Below are 21515 nucleotides of genomic sequence, written 5' to 3' on the forward strand. Positions count from 1 at the left end.
TATTTTAACCTTCATATCCCATCCTGTCTCCAGGAAGATGACAAGTGTTTTGAGCTCTTCAAATATGTTTTGTGTCCAAGAAGTGGTATCAAGAAAGACCCCAGGTTTACCACCTCCATGCATACTGCAGCCGGAAATTTCTTGGCAAGGCCAACATGCTCATCTAGGAAGGTGCTCTCTGAACCATATGGTACTTCTGTATGGAACTTGAGACTTTTTTAGACAGCATCCCATGTTCTAGATTGGTTAAAAGTTATGTCTCCAGAAATTGTGATTCTAAACAATGGACAAGCAATAGGGAAGGAGCTTTATCTACTGTATGGGTTTTCTCAAGCAAGTTAGTACAGCAAAGCATTTCTCAGATTCTCCAAACCTGTCTCTGCTAACCTTGGGGGTCAATGCTGTGGGGGACCAATAAAATTCTTCTGCCTCTTCCACAGTTTCTTCATGGCCATAATCACTTCTTTGTTTCTCAGGGTATAAATGGCAGGGTTCAACATAGGAGTGACCATTGTGTACAGCACAGAGACTGCTTTGTCCATGGGGAATGTCCGAAAAGGCCTTGCATAGATATAGATGCAAGGCACAAAGATCAAGGTCACCACAGCAATGTGAGAGGCACAGGTAGACAGAGCCTTGCTGCGATCCTCCCGAGAGTGGCTTCGGAGCATCACTAGCAATGCTGTGTAGGATCCCAGCAGCACCAAAAAACACATTAGGGTGACCAAACCATTGTTAGACACCATCAGAAGCTCTAAGACAAAGGTGTCAGTGCAGGCCAATTTGATCAGCTGAGGCACATCACAATAAAAGTTGTCCAGCTTGTCAGGCCCACAGAAGGGCAGCTGGATAGTCAGTGCAACCTGTACAATGGAGTGGATGAAGCCCCCCACCCAGGAGGCTGCCATGAAGAGCCCACACACCGTCTGGTTCATAATGAGCGTGTAGCGCAGGGGCTGGGAAATGGCCACATAGCGGTCATATGCCATGACAGTCAGCAGGAAGATCTTGATGCCTCCGATGAAGTGGAAGAAGAAAAGCTGAGTCAGGCAGGCAGAGAAGGAAATGGTGGGGTTTTCTGAGAGCAAGTCGACCAGCATCCTGGGTGCTGTGATAGAGGAGTAGCAAAAGTCCAAGAAAGAAAGATTGCCTAAGAGAAAATACATGGTTGTGTGCAGGCGTGGATCAGAGGTCACTATGGCCACAATGAGGAGATTTCCAGTGACAGTCATAAAATACACAGCTGCGAAGAAAATGAAGAAGAAGAACCTAAGCTCCCATACCTGAGAAAACCCCAGTAGAACAAATGCCGTCACCTGGGAATGATTTGATGGATTCATCTGCGTGGTGTGAACCTATGAAGAAAATGGACATATTCATCCAGGTATCTGCAAGCTTCCCTGAAATAATATTCTCCAGCCCATCTTAGCAATTATCAACTGTTTCATTCCATAGGAAGAATGTTGTGAGTTGTGCTATTGGACACCATGCATGTGAAAGAGAAAGACTCCTTTCTTGTGACTCTAGAAAAGCCCAGGGAAACTCTAAGTTCCTGGTAAAATCTAAAAATAGAGGGAACTAAAATATTAAGCTCCTCCAAAATGTTTGAGTACCAATGTAGTTTTAGAAACATAACCCAAAGAATACTTTCTTACTTATATGGGAAGCAAGAAGAGGAAGTTTTAAATATTCATTAAAATTTAAAACTCACCATCCCAAGATAGTGCTACATGCTCTAAGAATACTCAGAAATTAACCTTGCAAGATATGTCTAAGATCTATGTGAGAACAATCTAAACTTCAATAAATTTATGTATTGACTTACTCAAATGTCATCTTTTAAATAAAAGTAAACCATGAATTCTATATATATTATTTTTTAATTGTTTCAATCTCTCCAATAAATTCATTTATCGACTTTATTAAGGTATAGTTGACAATGAATAATTGCTTACATTTCAGGAGTAAAATTTGCAATAGGCATACACTGTGAAGCATTGATCATGATCAAACCAACTAATACATTCATCATCTCAAGCCCTTATCATTTTTTGTTTATAGTTAGAGCACGTCATATCTGCCCTTCCAGCAAATTTTAACTGTACAATATAATATTGCTAACCCTATTCATGTGATTGAATTAGCTCTCTATAATTTATGTATTTACCTTTCTGAAACTGTACCTCTCGATCAGCATCTACCCATATCCTCCTCTCCAGCCCCTGGTAAGCACTCTTATCTGTTCCTATGACTACAACATTTTTAGATTCAACATAGAAGATAACTTATGCAAAACTTATCTTTCTGCATCTGGCTTATTTCATTTAGTGTAATATCCTCCAGTTTTCTCCATGTTGTCACAAATGGCAAAAGTTTCTTCTTTTTTAAAGCTGAATATTTGATTATATATATGCATAATATTCTGTTACACCCACACACCACATTTTCCTTATCTATTTATCCACTAATGGACATTTAGACTGCCTCCATACTTAATTCCATACTTGAGCTGAAATTAACATGACTAAGAGTTGCTTTTTTGACAAAAAGTAAAAATTAACTAGACTAAGAAAAAAGAGGACAAAATCAGAAACAAAGGAGGAAACATTCCAATGGATGTCTCAAAAATGCAAAGGACTATAAGGCACTATTATGAATAACTACAAAACAACTGAATAATTTAAAAGAAATTGATAAATTCCTAAAACATACAATCTTAAAAATTGAATCAAAAAGAAAGACTGAACATCTCAATAACAAGGAGAATGAAAAAATAAAAATCTCCCAATGATGAAACCCCCAGGAACAGATGGCTTAACTGATGAATTAAACTGAAACTCAAAGAATAATTAATACCAAGCCCTCCTAAACTATTCCAAAAAACAAGAAAAGGAATATTTCCAAACTCATTCTATGAGACCAGCATTACCCTGATGCCAAAGCCAGACAATGACACTATAGCTAATATCTCTGATTAACAGAGATGCAAAAATTCTCAATAAAATACTAGCAAACAGAATTTAACAGCACATTAAAGATCATATACTATGATCAAGATGACTATATCGTATACTTAGTTTGACATAATTTTCATAATCTACAATAATTTACTTTTAATTTTCCTTGTAATGAGAATTTATTTACTTTGTCCCTTAACAAATAAGGTTGCACTTATCCTATTTTATTCATCTTTATCCACATCTCTTAGAATTTCTTTATGTTAGATACTCAAGAATGAAACTGCTGTGTCAAAAAGTGTGCTTGGGCCGGAGTTGTGGCTCAGTGGTAGAACGCTTGCTCTGGGTTTAATACCCCCGGCATCACATTAAAAAAAAATGAACAAATAAAATAAAGGTATTGTGTCCATCTATAACCAAAAAAATTACAAAAAAAAGTATACTTATCTAGCGGGGTGCAGTGGCATACACCTGTTATCCTAACACCTTGGGAGGCTGAAACAAGGAGGATCACAAGTTCAAAGCCAGCCTCAGCAATGGCGAGGCACTAAGCAATTCAGTGAGACCTTGTCTCTAAATAAATACAAAATAGTTTTGGTGGTGCAGCTCAATGCCTGAGGGCCCTGAGTTCAATCCCCAGTACTGCCCCCCCAAAAAAGTATGCTTATCTAAATTTTAAGCAGGAACTTCCATCACACCCCATGAATGTAAACATAAAATGATAGCCCAAATGAGTAAACTGTTAAATGAGATATATTATTGATCACTTGATGAATATATTTGCATAAGACACAGAAGACAAAGTTTGATTTTGGAATTCTTGGTTATGTAGAGGTCTATTCTGGAAGGTGAAAGGAGAGAACTCAGTCTCACTTGCTTTCTGTTCACCCCTGGCTCCATCCTGCACACAGGGGTCTCCATAGTATATGTGTATGCATCCAAGATTGCATAGTCAAACTCGGTCTCCTGCCTCACCATCCAGAAAACAGGTCACTCCTTAGCTATCCCTCAGACATGGGAGGACACAAACCTGTGTCACAGTTTTGCACATGGGAGTGTCCTTATGCAAACAACTCAATAGCAAGAAAATAACCTTATTAAGAAGTGACAAAAAGAATATTTCTGAAAAGAAGACATGCAAATGGATAACATATATGCAAAAAATTCCAACAGCACTAATCACTAGGAAACTGCAAATTAAAATCACAATGAGATATCACCTCACACCTGTCAGAAAGGTCATTATCCAAAAGACAAGAGGTAATTATGGGGGAAAATGGAGCATTAATATGCATTTGGTGGGAACAAATATGAGTACAGCCATTATGGAAAAATATGTAGGTCCTAATTTAAAAAAAATTTAAAGGCTACAATTAGAATGACCATGATTCATCAATCTTCTGGCTATGCATGCAAAGGACTTGAAGTCGGTCTGCTGAAGAGATGTCTGTACTCACAGGTTCACTACAGCATTATCCACAATAGCCAAGTTACAGAAGCAAACTCAGCGCTCATCAATGGACACATGGATAAGGAAAAAGTGGTCTGTGTGCCCATGGAATATTATTCAGCCTTTAAAAACACAGAAAGTCTGTCATTTTCAAGAACCTGGATGAATCTGGAGGACATTATGGTAAGTGAAATAAGCCAGACACAGATGGACATATACCACCTGCCCTTGCTTATGTGTGGAATCTATGGCAATGGATCTCAGAATCAGAGTAGAAAGATGGTTGCCAGAAGCTAGGAAGTGGGAGAAAAGCCAAAATGTTGGTTACAGGATACAAAGTTTCAGTTAAACAGGAGATTGTGAGATCATTGCTCAACATTTTGACTATAGTTAACAATATAGTTATCATATGTATGTATCATTACAAGGTTTTTATATCATAAATATGTACAATTACAATTTGTCAATTAGTAATAATTTTTTATTAAATTAAATTTTAAAATAGGGTTTTTTTAAAGTTGTGCTGGCCATATTTCAAGTGTTCTCCAAAGCCCTATGTGGTTAGGAGCTACTGTGTTAATCAAAGCAGGAAGGAAGTTTCTTCTGAACTCCTTTTCAAGGACCTTTGAGGCTAGTTGCGTTACAATAATAAGTTGCATTCCACTTGTGATGCTTTACCAATCTTCCCCCCAATAAACAGCTATTTGGAAATTTATAATATACCAAATTATGAAATAACCCTGTGCCTGATAGGACACATTTTGTAAGATTGATTACAAAAACCTTGATCTACTAGACAAGATAACCTGTTTATTAGGCCACTAGAGAATATACTAGTAAGGATTCAACAGCCCCACAAAAGGCTATGTTTGTGGAAACTACATCACAGAACCTGAACTCTAGTTATGCTTCTGCACTAAAATATATATGGCATTGGAAAATTTACTTAATCCCTCTCAAATCTTTAGTTTTCTGTATGTAAGATAAAATGATAACAATATGGCAAATTTGCCTCACTGAGATATTTTTTTTTTGAATCATAGCAGGACAGTTTTATTTTCCATTTTTTTCTTTTTTTTTCTTTTAATTTTTTTTTATTGGTTGTTCAAAACATTATAAAGCTCTTGACATATCATATTTCATACATTAGATTCAAGTTGGTTATGAACTCCCAATTTTACCCCAAATACAGATTGCAGAATCACATCGGTTACACATCCACATTTTTACATAATGCCCTATTAGTAACTGTTGTATTCTGCTACCTTTCCTATCCTCTACCATCCCCCCTCCCTCCCCTCCCATCTTCTCTCTCTACCCCATCCACTGTAATTCATATCTCTCCTTGTTTATTTTCCCATTCCCCTCACAACCTCTTATATGTAATTTTGTATAACAATGAGGGTCTCCCTCCATTACCATGCAATTTCCCTTTTCTCTCCCTTTCCATCCCACCTCATGTATCTGTTTAATGTTAATCTTTTCTTCCTGCTCTTCCTCCCTGCTCTGTTCTTAGTTGCTCTCATTATATCAAAGAAGACATTTGATATTTGTTTTTTAGGGATTGGCTAGCTTCACTAAGCATAATCTGCTCTAGTGCCATCCATTTCCCTGCAAATTCTATGATTTTGTCATTTTTTAGTGCTGCATAATACTCCATGGTGTATAAATGCCACATTTTTTTTATCCATTCATCTATTGAAGGGCATCTGGGTTGGTTCCACAGTGTAGCAATTGTGAATTGTGCTGCTATGAACATCGTTGTAGCAGTATCCCTGTAGTACGCTCTTTTAAGGTCTTCAGGGAAAAGTCCAAGAAGGGCAATAGCTGGGTCAAATGGTGGTTCCATTCCCAGCTTTCCCAGGAATCTCCATACTGCTTTCCAGATTGGCCACACCAGTTTGCAGTCCCACCAGCAATGTACAAGAGTACCCTTTTCTGAGATATTTTAAACATCAAATCATGCAAGATATGTAAAAACAGATATATAAGACATAATGTATTTGCAACCTCTGTCTGGATTTAAGAATTTTCTTGAGCTTATCATGCCTGAAACCTTCCTTGGATTTGACAGAACTTCAAGGTAATACATCTCATCACCAGAAATACAAATGTATTTTAATCAGTATGCAGGGTTTTATTTTAACATTTTAGGTATAACTCTGTACACTGTGTGTGAATTTCCTATCTCATCCAAATCAATAATAATTTATTTGCAAAATATTTTGTGTAGAGAGTATTACTAACTATAAGAATAATGTGTTTCTTAAGACCTCTACTTTCTTGGATTACATTTTAGATTAAAAATAAGAAAATAATCACTCTGATAATTGTGAATAAAATTAAAATTGAGAATAGATTTAAAATGTAATGAATGTGTTTGGAAGATTATAGATACTGTGTTAATGGGGAAGAAAATCCCCCTGCTTGTAGGACTGAGAGCTGTATATTTCCTTCATCCAAGGATCTCTATACCAGCAGTCAGAAGGTGCTCAGTAACCATAACATTTGCTAACTCTACAAAAACAAAATTTCACAGAGAAGATAACATGTGCTTTAGAGCTCAGTACCATCTGTACAGACCCTGGCTTTAAAACTCATTAACTAGGAACACCTGGGCAAAGTCTCTAATTGCTGTGGATCTAATCTGCAAAATGTGAGCATTAATGCCTATCTTGCAGTTTTCAAAAGTATAAAAGGAGGATAATATCCTTTAATATTAGGTTAAGCATGAAATCCAATAATGTATAAAAAGCATTTAGCCTAATGTCTTTTATTTATTTAGAAGAAATCTTGGTAACAATACCTTGAAATTTATTTATGACTATGTCTTGAGATTTGGAAACGATATTTAACTGTCAGAAATAGGGTGCAACAAAGATGGTGAATTTCAAGGGGAAAGGACAGATTAAGAAAATATGGGGAGATCTGAGAGTGGAGGATATGAATGGGTAAGGTCAAATGTTCAGTTGTAGATAGAAACCTAAGTAAGGGATAATATTGAAAATTTAGATAAAGAACAGATTGTGTTCTCAACTTTAAATGTTAGACTAAGGAGTCCCTAGTTTAGGTAGAGTTTCTGAGCAAGGGAGTCAGAAAATCAAATCTACGCATTAGAACCTCCTAGGTGTGGCACTTGAGTTTAAGCAATGATTTAGGTAAAGATTTAAAACTGTGGGATAGTCCTTCATTAGGAGAATTATAAAAGTTTAAGCCTTTTGTTGAAATCACTCTACTTTAATGAACACATATTTCCAGTTAGAGAGGAAACATTCTAATTTTAATCTTATTCTTTATCCTGAAAGTGAACAGAACTTAACAGGAAAAGTGGTCTGTATTATAAAGTTGCTCAGAATTAAGACCCAAAGAAGTTCAACAATACACTGAGTCCTCAAGGTCAGTTAGTAGAACAGCCAGGACTACAGTCCTGTGTGTCCTTCCAGACTTCAAATGAATGAAATAAAGCTTATGACAAGTGAAACAGCTGATAGTCACTCACCTGGAGCTTCCCATGTAAAATATCTCTGTAGCAATAATGCATATAACTTGGGTCAAAATTTGTAAAGCTGTGAAGATTCCATCAGGACCTTGAGAGGGGTTAGGGAATTGAAGGTGGCGAGTTCTAGCACAAAGGGATTATTGACAACAGCAGGAGGTAAATGCCAGGCATGGGGCAGGCAAACCTCTGGTGCTCTCCTAAACCAAGTGTCACTGGAGACCACACCAGCGGAAAGGGAATGGAAGGGCAATGACCCAAGTTAGCCATCCCTTTAGGACAAATTAACCACTCTCCCTCACCACCACGTCACAGCCCTGACCTTCAAATATTAAATTTTTAATTACCTGTTTCCAAAATTTGTTGGTGGTAGGTTATTTTAATCTTTATCTTGTGTTCTCTCATATAACCATACCAAACTACAATATGGAATTAAATATTTAAATGCAAAGAAGAAAGAAGTAAGCATCTAGCCTACTACTTCAAATACACCTCAATTGGCTTTTATTGTTCTGTGCTGATTTTATTTTCCTTTGATGCTAGGAATCAAACCAAGGGTCTCACACATGCTAAATAGGTATTCTATCACTGAGCTACACCCCACAACCCCTAATAATTATTTTCTCACAATTATTCTTGCTAAAGACTTTAAAGGTCATTTAAATAGCTGATAATATTTATGCATGCTAATAAGGTAAATTATATGCTATAAACAATCCCCAAACTTTCTAATATCTTAGAAAAATTCCTCAGAGAGATGCAAATTCTATTGAATGCTTGATATATATTGATTTTAAGAAAATGTATACAGTGCAGGTGTCTTACCGCACTCTTGCCATCAATAAATATCAATTTTCACTTCATTTTTCATTATTTATTAAAATTCTAATTTTAATATAATTTCTAATACTATTATTAAAAATAAACACTTCTTTTGCCTTTTAAAAATTCTTCCATAACCTTCATTGCTTTCTTGGTATTGCTTTATTGTTTATCTAATTTGTTAGTTATTTATTAAGAATAGTAACTCCTTTTACAGAAAAATAAACATATATTATTACATGTACATATATGTGAACATTCCATAAGTAGGTATCCATGCATTTAACTGTAAAATGTGTATGTCTATAACATACATAAATTGTTATGTTAACAGTTTAGCAGTGAAGAGGCAGTTTTTTGGTATCAGTATTACTCCAATTTTGTGGGGTTTTTTATATTTAAAAAGGCCTCACATTTCAATATTCATCCTAAACCATCTAAAATTTATTCCTGTTTTTCTTCCTTATTTTATTTTTTTGTTTAAATTTATAAAACGTTTTTTCTAACAAGTTAAATTTCCAAATTCTTTTCCAAAATAGACCTTTTCTTTTGGTTTTTTTTTTTTAATTTAATTGTTGGTTGTTCAAAACATTACATAGTTCTTGATATATCATATTTCACACTTTGATTCAAGTGGGTTATGAACTCCCATTTTTACCCTGTATACAGATTGCAGAATCACATCACTTACACATCCATTGATTTACATATGGCCATACTAGTGTCTGTTGTATTCTGCTGCCTTTCCTATCCTCTACTATCCCGCCTCCCCTCCCCTCCCCTCCCCTCTTCTCTCTCTACCCCCTCTACTGTCATTCATTTCTCCCCCTTGTATTTTTTTCCCTTTCCCCTCACTTCCTCTTGTATGTAATTTTATATAACCCTGAGGGTCTCCTTCCATTTCCATGCAATTTCCCTTCTCTCTCCCTTTCCCTCCCACCTCTCATCCCTGTTTAATGTTAATCTTCTTCTCATGCTCTTTGTCCCTACTCTGTTCTTAGTCATTCTCCTTATATCAAAGAAGACATTTGGCATTTGTGTTTTAGGGATTCGCTAGCTTCACTTAGCATAATCTACTCTAATGCCATCCATTTCCCTGCAAATTCTATGATTTTGTCATTTTTTAATGCAGAGTAATACTCCATTGTGTATAAATGCACATTTTTTTATCCATTCATCTATTGAAGGGCATCTAGGTTGGTTCCACAGTCTTGCTATTGTGAATTGTGCTGCTATGAACATTGATGTAGCAGTGTCCCTGTAGCATGCTCTTTTTAGGTCTTTAGGCAATAGAACGAGAAGGGGAATAGCTGGGTCAAATGGTGGTTCCATTCCCAGCTTTCCAAGAAATCTCCATACTGCTTTCCAAATTGGCTGCACCAATTTGCAGTCCCACCAGCAATGTACAAGTGTACCCTTTTCCCCACATCCTCGCCAGCACTTGTTGCTGTTTGACTTCATAATGGCTGCCAATCTTACTGGAGTGAGATGGTATCTTAGGATGGTTTTGATTTGCATTTCTCTGACTGCTAGAGATGGTGAGCATTTTTTCATGTACTTGTTGATTGATTGTATGTCCTCCTCTGAGAAGTGTCTGTTCAGGTCCTTGGCCCATTTGTTGATTGGGTTATTTGTTATCTTATTGTCTAATTTTTTGAGTTCTTTGTATGCTCTGGATATTAGGGCTCTATCTGAAGTGTGAGGAGTAAAGATTTGTTCCCAGGATGTAGGCTCCCTATTTACCTCTCTTATTGTTTCTTTTGCTGAGAAAAAACTTTTTAGTTTGAGTAAGTCCCATTTGTTGATTCTAGTTATTAACTCTTGTGCTATGGGTGTCCTATTAAGGAATTTGGAGCCCAACACCACAGTATGTAGATCGTAGCCAACTATTTCTTCTATCAGACGCCATGTCTCTGATTTGATATCAAGCTCCTTGATCCATTTTGAGTTAACTTTTGTGCATGGCGAGAGAAAGGGATTCAGTTTCATTTTGTTGCATATGGATTTCCAGTTTTCCCAGCACCATTTGTTGAAGATGCTATCCTTCCTCCATTGCATGCTTTTAGCCCCTTTATCAAATATAAGATAGTTGTAGTTTTGTGGATTGGTTTCTGTGTCCTCTATTCTGTACCATTGGTCCACCCGCCTGTTTTGGTACCAGTACCATGCTGTTTTTGTTACTATTGCTCTGTAGTATAGTTTGAAGTCTGGTATCGCTATACCGCCTGATTCACACTTCCTGCTTAGCATTGTATTTGCTATTCTGGGTCTTTTTTTTTTTCATATGAATTTCATGATTGCTTTCTCTATTTCTACAAGAAATGCCATTGGGATTTTGATTGGCATTGCATTAAACCTATAGAGAACTTTTGGTAATATCGCCATTTTGATGATGTTAGTTCTGCCTATCCATGAACAGTGTATATTTTTCTATCTTCTAAGATCTTCTTCTATTTCTCTCTTTAGGGTTCTGTAGTTTTCATTGTATAAGTCTTTCACCTCTTTTGTTAGGTTGATTCCCAAGTATTTTTTTTTTTTGAGGATATTGTGAATGGAGTGGTTGTCCTCATTTCCATTTCAGAGAATTTTTCACTGATATACAGGAATGCCTTTGATTTATGCGTGTTGATTTTATATCCTGCCACTTTGCTGAATTCATTTATTAGCTCTAATAGTTTCTTTGTAGACCCTTTTGGGTCTGCTAGGTATAGAATCATGTCACCTGCAAATAGTGATAATTTAAGTTCTTCTTTTCCTATTTTTATGCCTTTAATTTCTTTCGTCTGTCTAATTGCTCTGGCCAGTGTTTCGAGAACTATGTTGAACAGAAGTGGTGAGAGAGGGCATCCCTGTCTTGTTCCAGATTTTAGAGGGAATGCCTTCAATTTTTCTCCATTCAGAATGATGCTAGCCTGAGGCTTAGCATAGATTGCTTTTACAATATTGACGTATGTTCCTGTTACCCCTAGTTTTTCTAGAGTTTTGAACATAAAGGGATGCTGTACTTTGTCGAATGCTTTTTCCGCATCTATTGTGATGATCATATGGTTCTTATTTTTAAGTCTATTGATGTGGTGAATAACATTTATTGATTTCCGTATATTGAACCAGCCTTGCATCCCAGGGATGAATCCTACTTGATCATGGTGCACAATTTTTTTGATATGTTTTTGTATCCTATTCGCCAGAATTTTATTGAGGATTTTTGCATCTAGGTTCATTAGAGATATTGGTCTGTAGTTTTCTTTCTTTGAAGTGTCTTTGTCTGGTTTAGGAATCAGGGTGATGTTGGCCTCGTAGAATGAATTTGGAAGTTCTCCCTCTTTTTCTATTTCCTGAAATAGCTTCAAAAGTATTGGTATTACTTCCTCTTTAAAGGTTTTGTAAAACTCTGCTGTATACCCATCCGGTCCTGGGCTTTTCTTAGTTGGTAGTCTTTGGATGGTTTCTTCTATTTCCTCAATTGATATTGGTCTGTTTAGGTTGTCTATATCCTCCTGACTCAATCTGGGAAGATCATATGACTTAAGAAATTTATTGATGCCTTCACTATCTTCTAATTTATTGGAGTATAAGGATTCAAAATAATTTCTGATTATCTTCTGTATTTCTGAAGTGTCTGTTGTGATATTGCCTTTTTCATCCCATATGCTAGTAATTTGAGTTCTCTCTCTTCTTCTCTTCGTTAGCATGGCTAAGGGTCTGTCAATTTTATTTATTTTTTCAAAGAACCAACTTTTAGTTTTGTCAATTTTTTCAATAGTTTCTTTTGTTTCGATTTCATTAATTTCAGCTCTGATTTTCATTATTTCTTGCCTTCTACTTCTTTTGCTATTGTTTTGCTCTTCTTTTTCTAGGATTTTGAGATGAAGTATGAGATCATTTATTTGTTTTTTTAAGGAATGAACTCCAAGCAATGAATTTTCCTCTTAGAACTGCTTTCAATGTGTCCCATAGATTCCGATATGTTGTGTCTGTGTTTTCATTTATCTCTAAGAATTTTTTAATTTCCTCCTTGATGTCTTCTATAACCCATTGATCATTCAGTAACCTATTGTTCATTCTCCAAGTGATGCATGATTTTTCCTTCCTTCTTTTATCGTTGATTTTCAGTTTCATTCCATTATGATCAGATAAGATGCATGGTATTATCTCTACTCCTTTATATTGTCTAAGAGTTGCCCTGTGACATAATATATGATCTATTTTTGAGAAGGATCCATGTGCTGCTGAGAAAAAAGTGTAACTGGTTGATGTTGGGTGGTATATTCTATATATGTCAATTAAGTCTAGCTTATTAATTGTGTTATTGAGTTCTATAGTTTCCTTATTCAACTTTTGTTTGGAAGATCTGTCCAGTGGCGAGAGAGGTGTGTTGAAGTCTCCCATGATTATTGTATGGTGGTCTATTAGACTCTTGAACTTGAGAAGAGTTTGTTTGATGAACATAGCTGCACCATTGTTTGGGGCATATATATTTATGATTGTTATGTCTTGTTGGTGTATGGTTCCCTTGAGCAGTATGTAGTGTCCCTCTTTATCCCTTTTGATTAACTTTGGCTTGAAATCTATTTTATTTGATATGAGTATGGACACTCCTGCTTGTTTCTGAAGCCCATATGAGTGATATGATTTTTCCCGACCTTTCACCTTCAGCCTATGTATGTCTTTTCCTATCAAATGTGTCTCCTGTAGGCAGCATATTGTTGGGTCTTGTTTTGTGATCCATTCTACTACCCTGTGTCTCTTAATTGGTGAGTTTAAGCCATTAACATTTAGGGTTATTATTGAGATATGGGTTGTTCTTCCAGCCATATTTGTTTATTTATGTTACTAAACATGGTTTGTTTTCCTCTTTGATTATTTTCCCCCCTTTACTGTCCTACCTCCTACTGTTGGTTTTCATTGTTATTTTCCATTTCCTCTTCCTGTAATGTTTTGCCAAGGATGTTTTGAAGAGATGGTTTGCTAGCTGCAAATTCTTTTAACTTTTGTTTATCGTGGAAGGTTTTAATTTCATCTTCCATCCTGAAGCTTAATTTCGCTGGATACACAATTCTTGGTTGGAACCCAATTTCTTTCAGAGTTTGAAATATGTTATTCCAGGATCTTCTAGGGTTCAGAGTCTGTGTTGAAAGATCAGCTGTTATCCTGATTGGCTTACCCCTAAATGTAATCTGCTTCCTTTCTCTTGTAGCTTTTAAAATTCTCTCCTTATTCTGTATGTTGGGCATCTTCATTATAATGTGTCTAGGTGTGGATCTCTTATGATTTTGCACATTCGGTGCCCTGTAGGCTTCTAGGATTTGGGATTCTGTCTCATTCTTCAAGTCTGGGAAGTTTTCTCGTATTATTTCATTGAATAGATTGCTCATTCCTTTGGTTTGGACCTCTATATCTTCCTGTATCCCAATGACTCTTAAGTTTGGTCTCTTTATGTTATCGCATATTTCTTGGATGTTCTGCTCATGGTTTCTTAACAGTCTTGCTGAGTTGAAATACTTTGTTGAAATACTTTGTCTTCATTGTCTGATGTTCTATCTTCTAAGTGTTCTACTCTGCTGGTAGTATTCTCAATTGAGTTTTTAAGTTGGTTTATTGCTTCCTGCATTTCTAGGATTTCTGTTTGTTTTTTATAACCTCTATCTCCCTGTATAGTTGATCTTTTGCTTCTTGGATTTGTTTATGTAATTCATTGTCAAAGTGATCTTTCATTGTCTGATTTTGCTGTCTAATGTCTTCCTTGAGACTCCAGATCATCTGAAGCATGTATATCCTGAATTCTTTATCTGACATTCCATCTGCTGCAGCTATTACCTCTTCTAAAGTTGAGTTGACCTGCATTGCTTGTGGTCCTTTATTTCCTTGTCTTTTCATACTGCTCGCGTTTCTTTCTGCTTGGTGAAACTGTTGTGTTATTGAAATTTTCCCCCATATATTTATATTGCTCTTGTATAGTTGAAAAGTCTCCCTTGCAGGGGCAGGCCGTGGCTGTGCTCCTCCTCCAATTGGGGTGATCTGTCTACCACACTGATGGGCCGCTGGGCCTGTTCTGCCGGTTGGTCGCAGGTCTGCCTACCTTGCAGGCGCAGGCGGTGGCTCTGCTCTGCCCCTCCTCCAATTGGTGTGATGTGTCTACCACACCCGCGGACCCCTGGGCCTGTTCCGCCGGTCGGTCACAGGTCTGCCTACCTTGCGGGCATGGGTGGCGGCTCTGCTCTGCCCCTACTCCAATTGGGGTGTTGTGACTACCACGCCGGCAGGTCGCTGGGCCTGTTCCAGGCGCGGACAGTGGCTCTGCTCTGCCCCTACTCCAATTGGGGTGACGAGTGTACCACGCCGGCAGGCCACCGGGCCTGATCCGCCGGTCAGTTGCAGGTTTGCCTACCCTGCAGGCGGGGGCGGCGGCTCTGCTCAGCCCCTACTCCAATTGGGGTGACGTGACTACCATGCCTGCGGGTCGCTGGGCCTGTTCCGGGCGCAGGCGGCGGCTCTGCTCTGCCTCTACTCCAATTGGGATGACGTGACTACCACGCCGGCAGGCCCCTGGGCCTGTTCCGCCCGTCGGTCACAGGTCTGCATACCTTGCGGGCGTGGGTGGCGGCTCTGCTCTGCCCCTACTCCAATTGGGGTGTTGTGACTACCACGCCGGCAGGTCGCTGGGCCTATTCCGGGCACGGACAGTGGCTCTGCTCTGCCCCTACTCCAATTGGGGTGATGTGACTACCACGCCGGCGGGTCGCTGGGCCTGTTCCAGGCGTGGGCGGCGGCTCTGCTCAGCCCCTACTCCAATTGGGGTGACGTGACTACCACGCCGGCAGGTCGCTGGTCCGACCTTTTCTTTTGGAGGATTGAGTGTGTGTGTGTGTGTGTGTGTTTAAATTATATACTGTTTTTCTATGAGATATAAAGATTTGTTGCAAGAATATTGATTATTCCATTGATTATTCTATCAATTCTATTAGCACTATGACCTAGCTTTACTTGTTTTTAAAGTAATACATGTAGATGTGTTTCATTTGTTAAAAAATATTAAATATAAATCCAGAAAAAATATGTTAATACGGTGATCACAAATATGTTTTTTCTTGTGTTTCTCATATTAAATATGGATTTTTCTTTGTTGAGGTAAGATAATTTTATTACTAGATTACTAAAGATTTTGGATGGGTTTTTACTTTTTTAAATTTTTTTATTGTAATTTGTTATATATGACAGCAGAATGCATTACAATTCATATTAGAGATATAGAGCATAATTTTTTATATCTCTGGCTATATACAAAGCATATTCACATCATCCATGTCTTCATACATGTACTTTGGGTAATAATGTCCATCTCATTCCACCATCATTTCTAATCCCATGTCTGCTAGCATCTCCTCCCACCCCTTTGCCCTATCGAGAGTTCTTCTTTTCCTCCTATGCTCCCCCTCCCTACCCCAGTATGAATCAGCCTCCTTATATCAGGGAAAACATTCGGCATTTGGTTTTTTGGAATTGGCTAACTTCACTTAGCATTATATTCTCCAACTTCATCCATTTACCTGCAAATGCCATGATATTATTCTCTTTTATTGCTGATATATATATATATATATATATATATATATATATATATATATAAAGATTTGTTTTATATATATATATATATATGATATATATATCAGCAATAAAAGAGAATATATATATATATATATAAAATATATATATGATAAAAATGTGGTATATATCACATTTTTTTATCCATTCATCTACTGGAGGGTGTCTATTTGATTTGGATGGGTTTTTTATTTGGTTGTTTGGTTATTTTATTTCAACTCAGAAATTTAAAGAATATTCTAAGTGGGGTTGGGGTTATACCTCAATAGTGGAGCGCTTGCCTAGCACATATGAGGCACTGGGTTCGATCCTCAACACCACATAAAAAATGAACAAATAAAATAAAGGCATTGTGTCAATCTTTCCAAATAGGGTCAATTTATATGACAAAAATTTTGATGCATCCCTTAATTAAGCTGATTCTAAACTTTCTGGATGAGATATCAATGTGCTGCTGTTTTGGTTTGTTTGTTCAATATCTTTGTATCCCTAAGGATTTGGGTTCAAAACTCCATTAGTTACCAAAAATCTGTGAATGTTCAACTCCCTTATATAAAATAGCACAGTATATACATATAATCTACATAATCATTTCCTATACTTTAAATCATCTCTAATTACTTAAAATATCTAACATAAATAAATTCTATGTAAATTGTTGTTACACTGCATTTTTTTCAGGGAGTAAAATAAGGGACAAAAACAATTTAGGCCTAAGTATAGTTTTAATTCACGATTGGTTGAATACAAAGATGCATAACCTGTGGATCCGGAAGGCCTTAGTTTTAGGACTTTCACTTCTCTATTAATTGCTGCAGTCAGCCCTGACCTTTCTTTTCAGAGTGTGGTGGTAGGTTTAGAAATGAGTATTAGACCTCATTGATAGGGGATTCCTTTTAAGTTTTTCTCATCTGGAAAATTTACTTCTTGATACTTTTTTACAGAATTTCTCAGTGAAAACTAATAGGCTTGGAGCTTGTTCTGAAAATAATTCTTTGTAACTATAAAAGTTTTATTTACTTGTTATTTAAATTTTTCTCTAATCAATACAAATTTTCTTTTAAAATTAATCCATTTCACTAAGATTTACAAATTATTATAGACAGGTGGTTATGAAAGTTGTTAATTTTTTAAAATCTTTTATTATATTTCATTTCCTACCTTGCAAAAAGATTTTTTTTCATGAATTTTTTCCTCAACTTTGTCAAATGAAGGATTATATGCTTTTCAAAATTTAGGTATTTGTCTTCTTAGTTGAAGTTTTGTCAATTCTAGGTGATTTTTGGAGCTATTTCATTTTCTAGATAACTCTAATGTTTTCTATTCACTTCATTCTAATTTTATTTGCTTTTTTCTGATATTGAGTTGTTCTATTTTTAGTTCTTTAGGTATAAAGTTGGGTATTCTTCCTCTTTCTAATGTATGCAATTAAGCTATTTCATTCTGGGCATAGTTTTTACTGTATCTCACCAGTTTTGGTATGTCTTTCTTTTGTTTTTCATTCACCTCTAAGTATTTTTTTCATTTCTTTTATTTCCTCCTTTGACTCTTCAGGTACTTACGAGTATGTTATTTAATTTCTACAAGTTTGTGAATTTTCCAGTTTTCTTTCTGTTATTCAATTTCAGCTTCATTCTATTATGGTTGACACTTTGCAGTACTTTAAGTTTTCTAATTTATTGAGATTTGAGACTTAACATGTAGTCTACCCTGAAGAATGTTCCATGTGCACTGAGAAAAATATGTGTGTTCTGCCGTTATTGGGTTGAGAGTTCCTATGTGTCTGCTAGACCTCGTGGGTTTATAGTGATATCCAATTCCTTTGCCTTTTTATAGAACTGTTTTAATTTTTCTATTATTAAAATTGAGATAGTGAAGTCTCTGACTATTATTATAGAACTGTCTATGTTTCTGTTCACATTTATTATTGTCAACTTCATGTATTCTGGAACACTGCTATTTGGTGTGTATATGTTTGTCATTATTATTTTCTTGATAAATTGACCCTTCCATTCAATATATTACTTTCTTTTTAGTCTCCTATAACAGATTTTGATTTAAATTCCATGTTGTCTCATGTCAATATAACCACTCCAGATGAAAGGGCTTCTGCCATTTTTTCATTTTGTTTCATAGCTTTTCTGCCACTCATTCTGATGATTTGTATTTTACTATGTTGTTACAGTTTGGATCCTAAATTATCTTAAATGTTCCCCCAAAGACCCATATACTAAAGACTTGGCTGGAGCCTGTGGCACTGTTGGGAGGTGGTAAAACCCTTAGTAGGCAGGCCCCAGTGGGAGAAAATAGATCACTGGGAACATTGCTTTGAGTGGGTTATTGGGACCCTGATCCCTTCCTCTCTCTTTATTTCCTGGGTACTATGAAGTTGGCAGCTTTGTTTCACTACAAGCTCCTTACTATGATGCTCTCCCTTACCACAAGCCCCCAAAAAACAGAGCCAACTGACTATGGATTGAAATTTCTGAAATCATGATTTAAAATAAATCTTTTCTTCTTAAAGTTGACTTCCTCAGGTATTTTATCACAATGATGGATTTTTTTATTTCCTTTTACATTTATGGACATTTCCTTGGTTAATTAATTAATTAATTAATTGCCATTTCATATTTATAGCAAGTTCAGTTAAATTGATACTGATTTACCTTCAAAATTATGTACTCTATTCATATATAGGTCCATCCCTTCCTCTCTTAAGATTTTTGTTTTTGTTTTTGTTTTAGGAAGTCACACATTGCATCTTTATATGTATGCCTATGAACATAGATTTAAGATGTTTTATGCATTGTCTTTAAATCATTTAGGAAATAAAAATTGGAGTTACACAAATACATAATACTTTACTGGAGATCTTTATTTCTTCATTTAGCTTTGAGTTAATGTAGTATGTCTTTTTTAAATTGGTGCATTATGACATAGTCATACATGCAGATAACATAATATGCTTAATTTTATTTCCCAGTACCACATTTTTACTCCACTCCTCCCTCCCCCGATACCCTATCTCAACTCCGCTGGTCTCCCTTTAATTTTTATAAGGTCCTTTTTAAAAAAAATTTTTTCTATAGTTTACATGTATGAGAGAGAACATACAACCCTAGACTTTCTGAGTCTGGTTTATTTTTCTTAACATGATACTCTCCAGTTCAATCAATTTTCCTGAAAATGACATACTTTCATTTGGAATTGAACAAAACTCCATTGTGTATGTATATGCCACATTTTCTTTATATGTTGATTTATTGATGGACACCTATGCATGTCCTATCCATGTCCACATGGGCAGTGGAAATGGGGTTCCCCTTGCTGGAATGGGATGGCTGAGAAATAAAAGAAAAGAGAAATAAAATGGAAAAAAAAAAACAGAACACAGAAATTAGTTTCAAAAGCAGGGGCAGGAAGGGCAAGCTGATCAGACAGATTGAGCTTCTGGACCAAATGAGGCCTCCACCTGCTTTATTTATATCAGAAAACATCAAAGGCCTTCCATAGAATGTTCTTCAAAATAGGACTAATGTGGGCTGTTCAGTTCCTAACAGGATATGCTCATCTCTAGCACTAGTATGAGAAACCTTTCTAGCAGAGAGGAGGGAAAGGTCACATGCATTGGGTGATCTATTGCTTCTAGAGAGCCACAGAAATTTCCCAATGCCTGGCCTATCCCTCCCTGGCTTCCATGTCAAGAGAAGTTCCTCGAGTATTTCATGGATGGCTTCCCACAGGCTGGTTCCATTATTTGGCTATTGTGAAATGCACTGCTATAAACACAAATATGCATTGATTATTATCAGTATACTGACTTTAATTGTTTCAGAAAAATATCAAAGAGTGGCATGTATCTGTCTTTCTCAATAGGAATTCTAAATCTCAGGAAATAATACCAAGAATTAAGAAATGGAACCACATCAAATTAAAACATTTATGCACTGCAAAGAAAACAACAGTATGGAAAGAGAACCTACAGAATGAGAGAAAATCTTTTCCAGCTATTCTTCTGACAGAGAATTAATATCCAGAACATATGAAGAAATAAAAAACTCAACATTTAAAAAAACCAAATAACTCAGTAAATGGGCAAATGAATTAATTTCTTCAGAAGAATAAATTCAAATGGCTAACACAAATACATGAGAAAATGTTCAACATCTTTAGCCATCAGGAAAGTGCAGATCAAAACTACACTAAGATTCTATCTCAGCTCAATTATAATGGCAATCATCAAGAATATAAGTAATGGTTTTCAAGATGGCAGACCAGAGGGAGGCAGCATTCTGTGTTGCTCTGTGATCCAGATCTCACCTAGTTGGAATACTGCATCTCTGAGAGTGTTAGAAGACCCCTATACAGCTGTTCTCTGCAGAAATCACCAGCACTGTGACCCCGTGAAGGGCTCCGGGCCTCAGTGTTCGAGCAGGATCCAAAGCCCGAAGTTCCAGTTCATGCAAGACTTGGGGAGTGCCTTACCAGAATCACCTATCAACACATCTGCAGACCGCCAAGACTTCACACCACTCTCACGAAGGTCACTTAGCTGCTACCTATGCACAGCATAACACCATCGCTCAGCTCCCCCAACCTCACCAGACAGCCCAGCATTGGAAGCAGACCACCGCCATCTTGGCTAAACATTCTCACCATATTAGGTGGGGGCAATTCCCAGATCGGATATCCAGGGGCCAGTGGATTTTTGCAGAAATCACCAGCAGCTGTGACCACCCATGGAGAAAACAGGGCCTCTGGGCTTGAGTGAGTCTCCGGACTCCGGAAACAAAGCCCACAGTTCTAGCTCACACCCGGCTCACAAGCGGCTTAGCAGAAACACTTGCCAGCACCTCTGCAGAACTCCAGACTGTGTGTCACTCCCATGCAGGACACTTGGCTGCTACCTATCCACAGCACAAGGCCATCGCCCAGCTCCCCCCGCCCCGCCCCACATCACCAGACACCCTGGCATTGGAAGTAGACTGACTCCATCTTGGAAAACCTTCCCCGCCATTTGGGGGGCGGGGCATGGCTATCAGATTGGATTGCCATTTGAGCAGGTACCTGATTTCCAATTCCTCCCTCCTCCCCAACAACATTAAATTGGCACAGTGGCCCAACACAAGAACAGCTCTCAGTTGGACAGGAGTGCAGCGTAAACAGGGTACCACCCACCTGGTATGAG

General features: G+C 37.1%; 1 protein-coding gene across 1 annotated transcript; it reads right to left on the minus strand.

The window, feature by feature from the left end:
- Window positions 1-395: 395 nt before the first annotated feature.
- LOC124088905 (olfactory receptor 4D5) lies at window positions 396-1340 on the minus strand. Its single transcript, XM_046438709.1, has one exon. The coding sequence runs from the start codon at window positions 1338-1340 to the stop codon at window positions 396-398; it is 945 nt and encodes a 314-aa protein (XP_046294665.1).
- Window positions 1341-21515: the final 20175 nt, after the last annotated feature.

This window comes from Marmota monax, unplaced genomic scaffold, assembly GCF_021218885.2.
Source record: "Marmota monax isolate L192 unplaced genomic scaffold, Marmota_monax_Labrador192_F-V1.1 WCK01_AAM20220418_F8-fsc00081, whole genome shotgun sequence".
NCBI lineage: Eukaryota > Metazoa > Chordata > Mammalia > Rodentia > Sciuridae > Marmota > Marmota monax.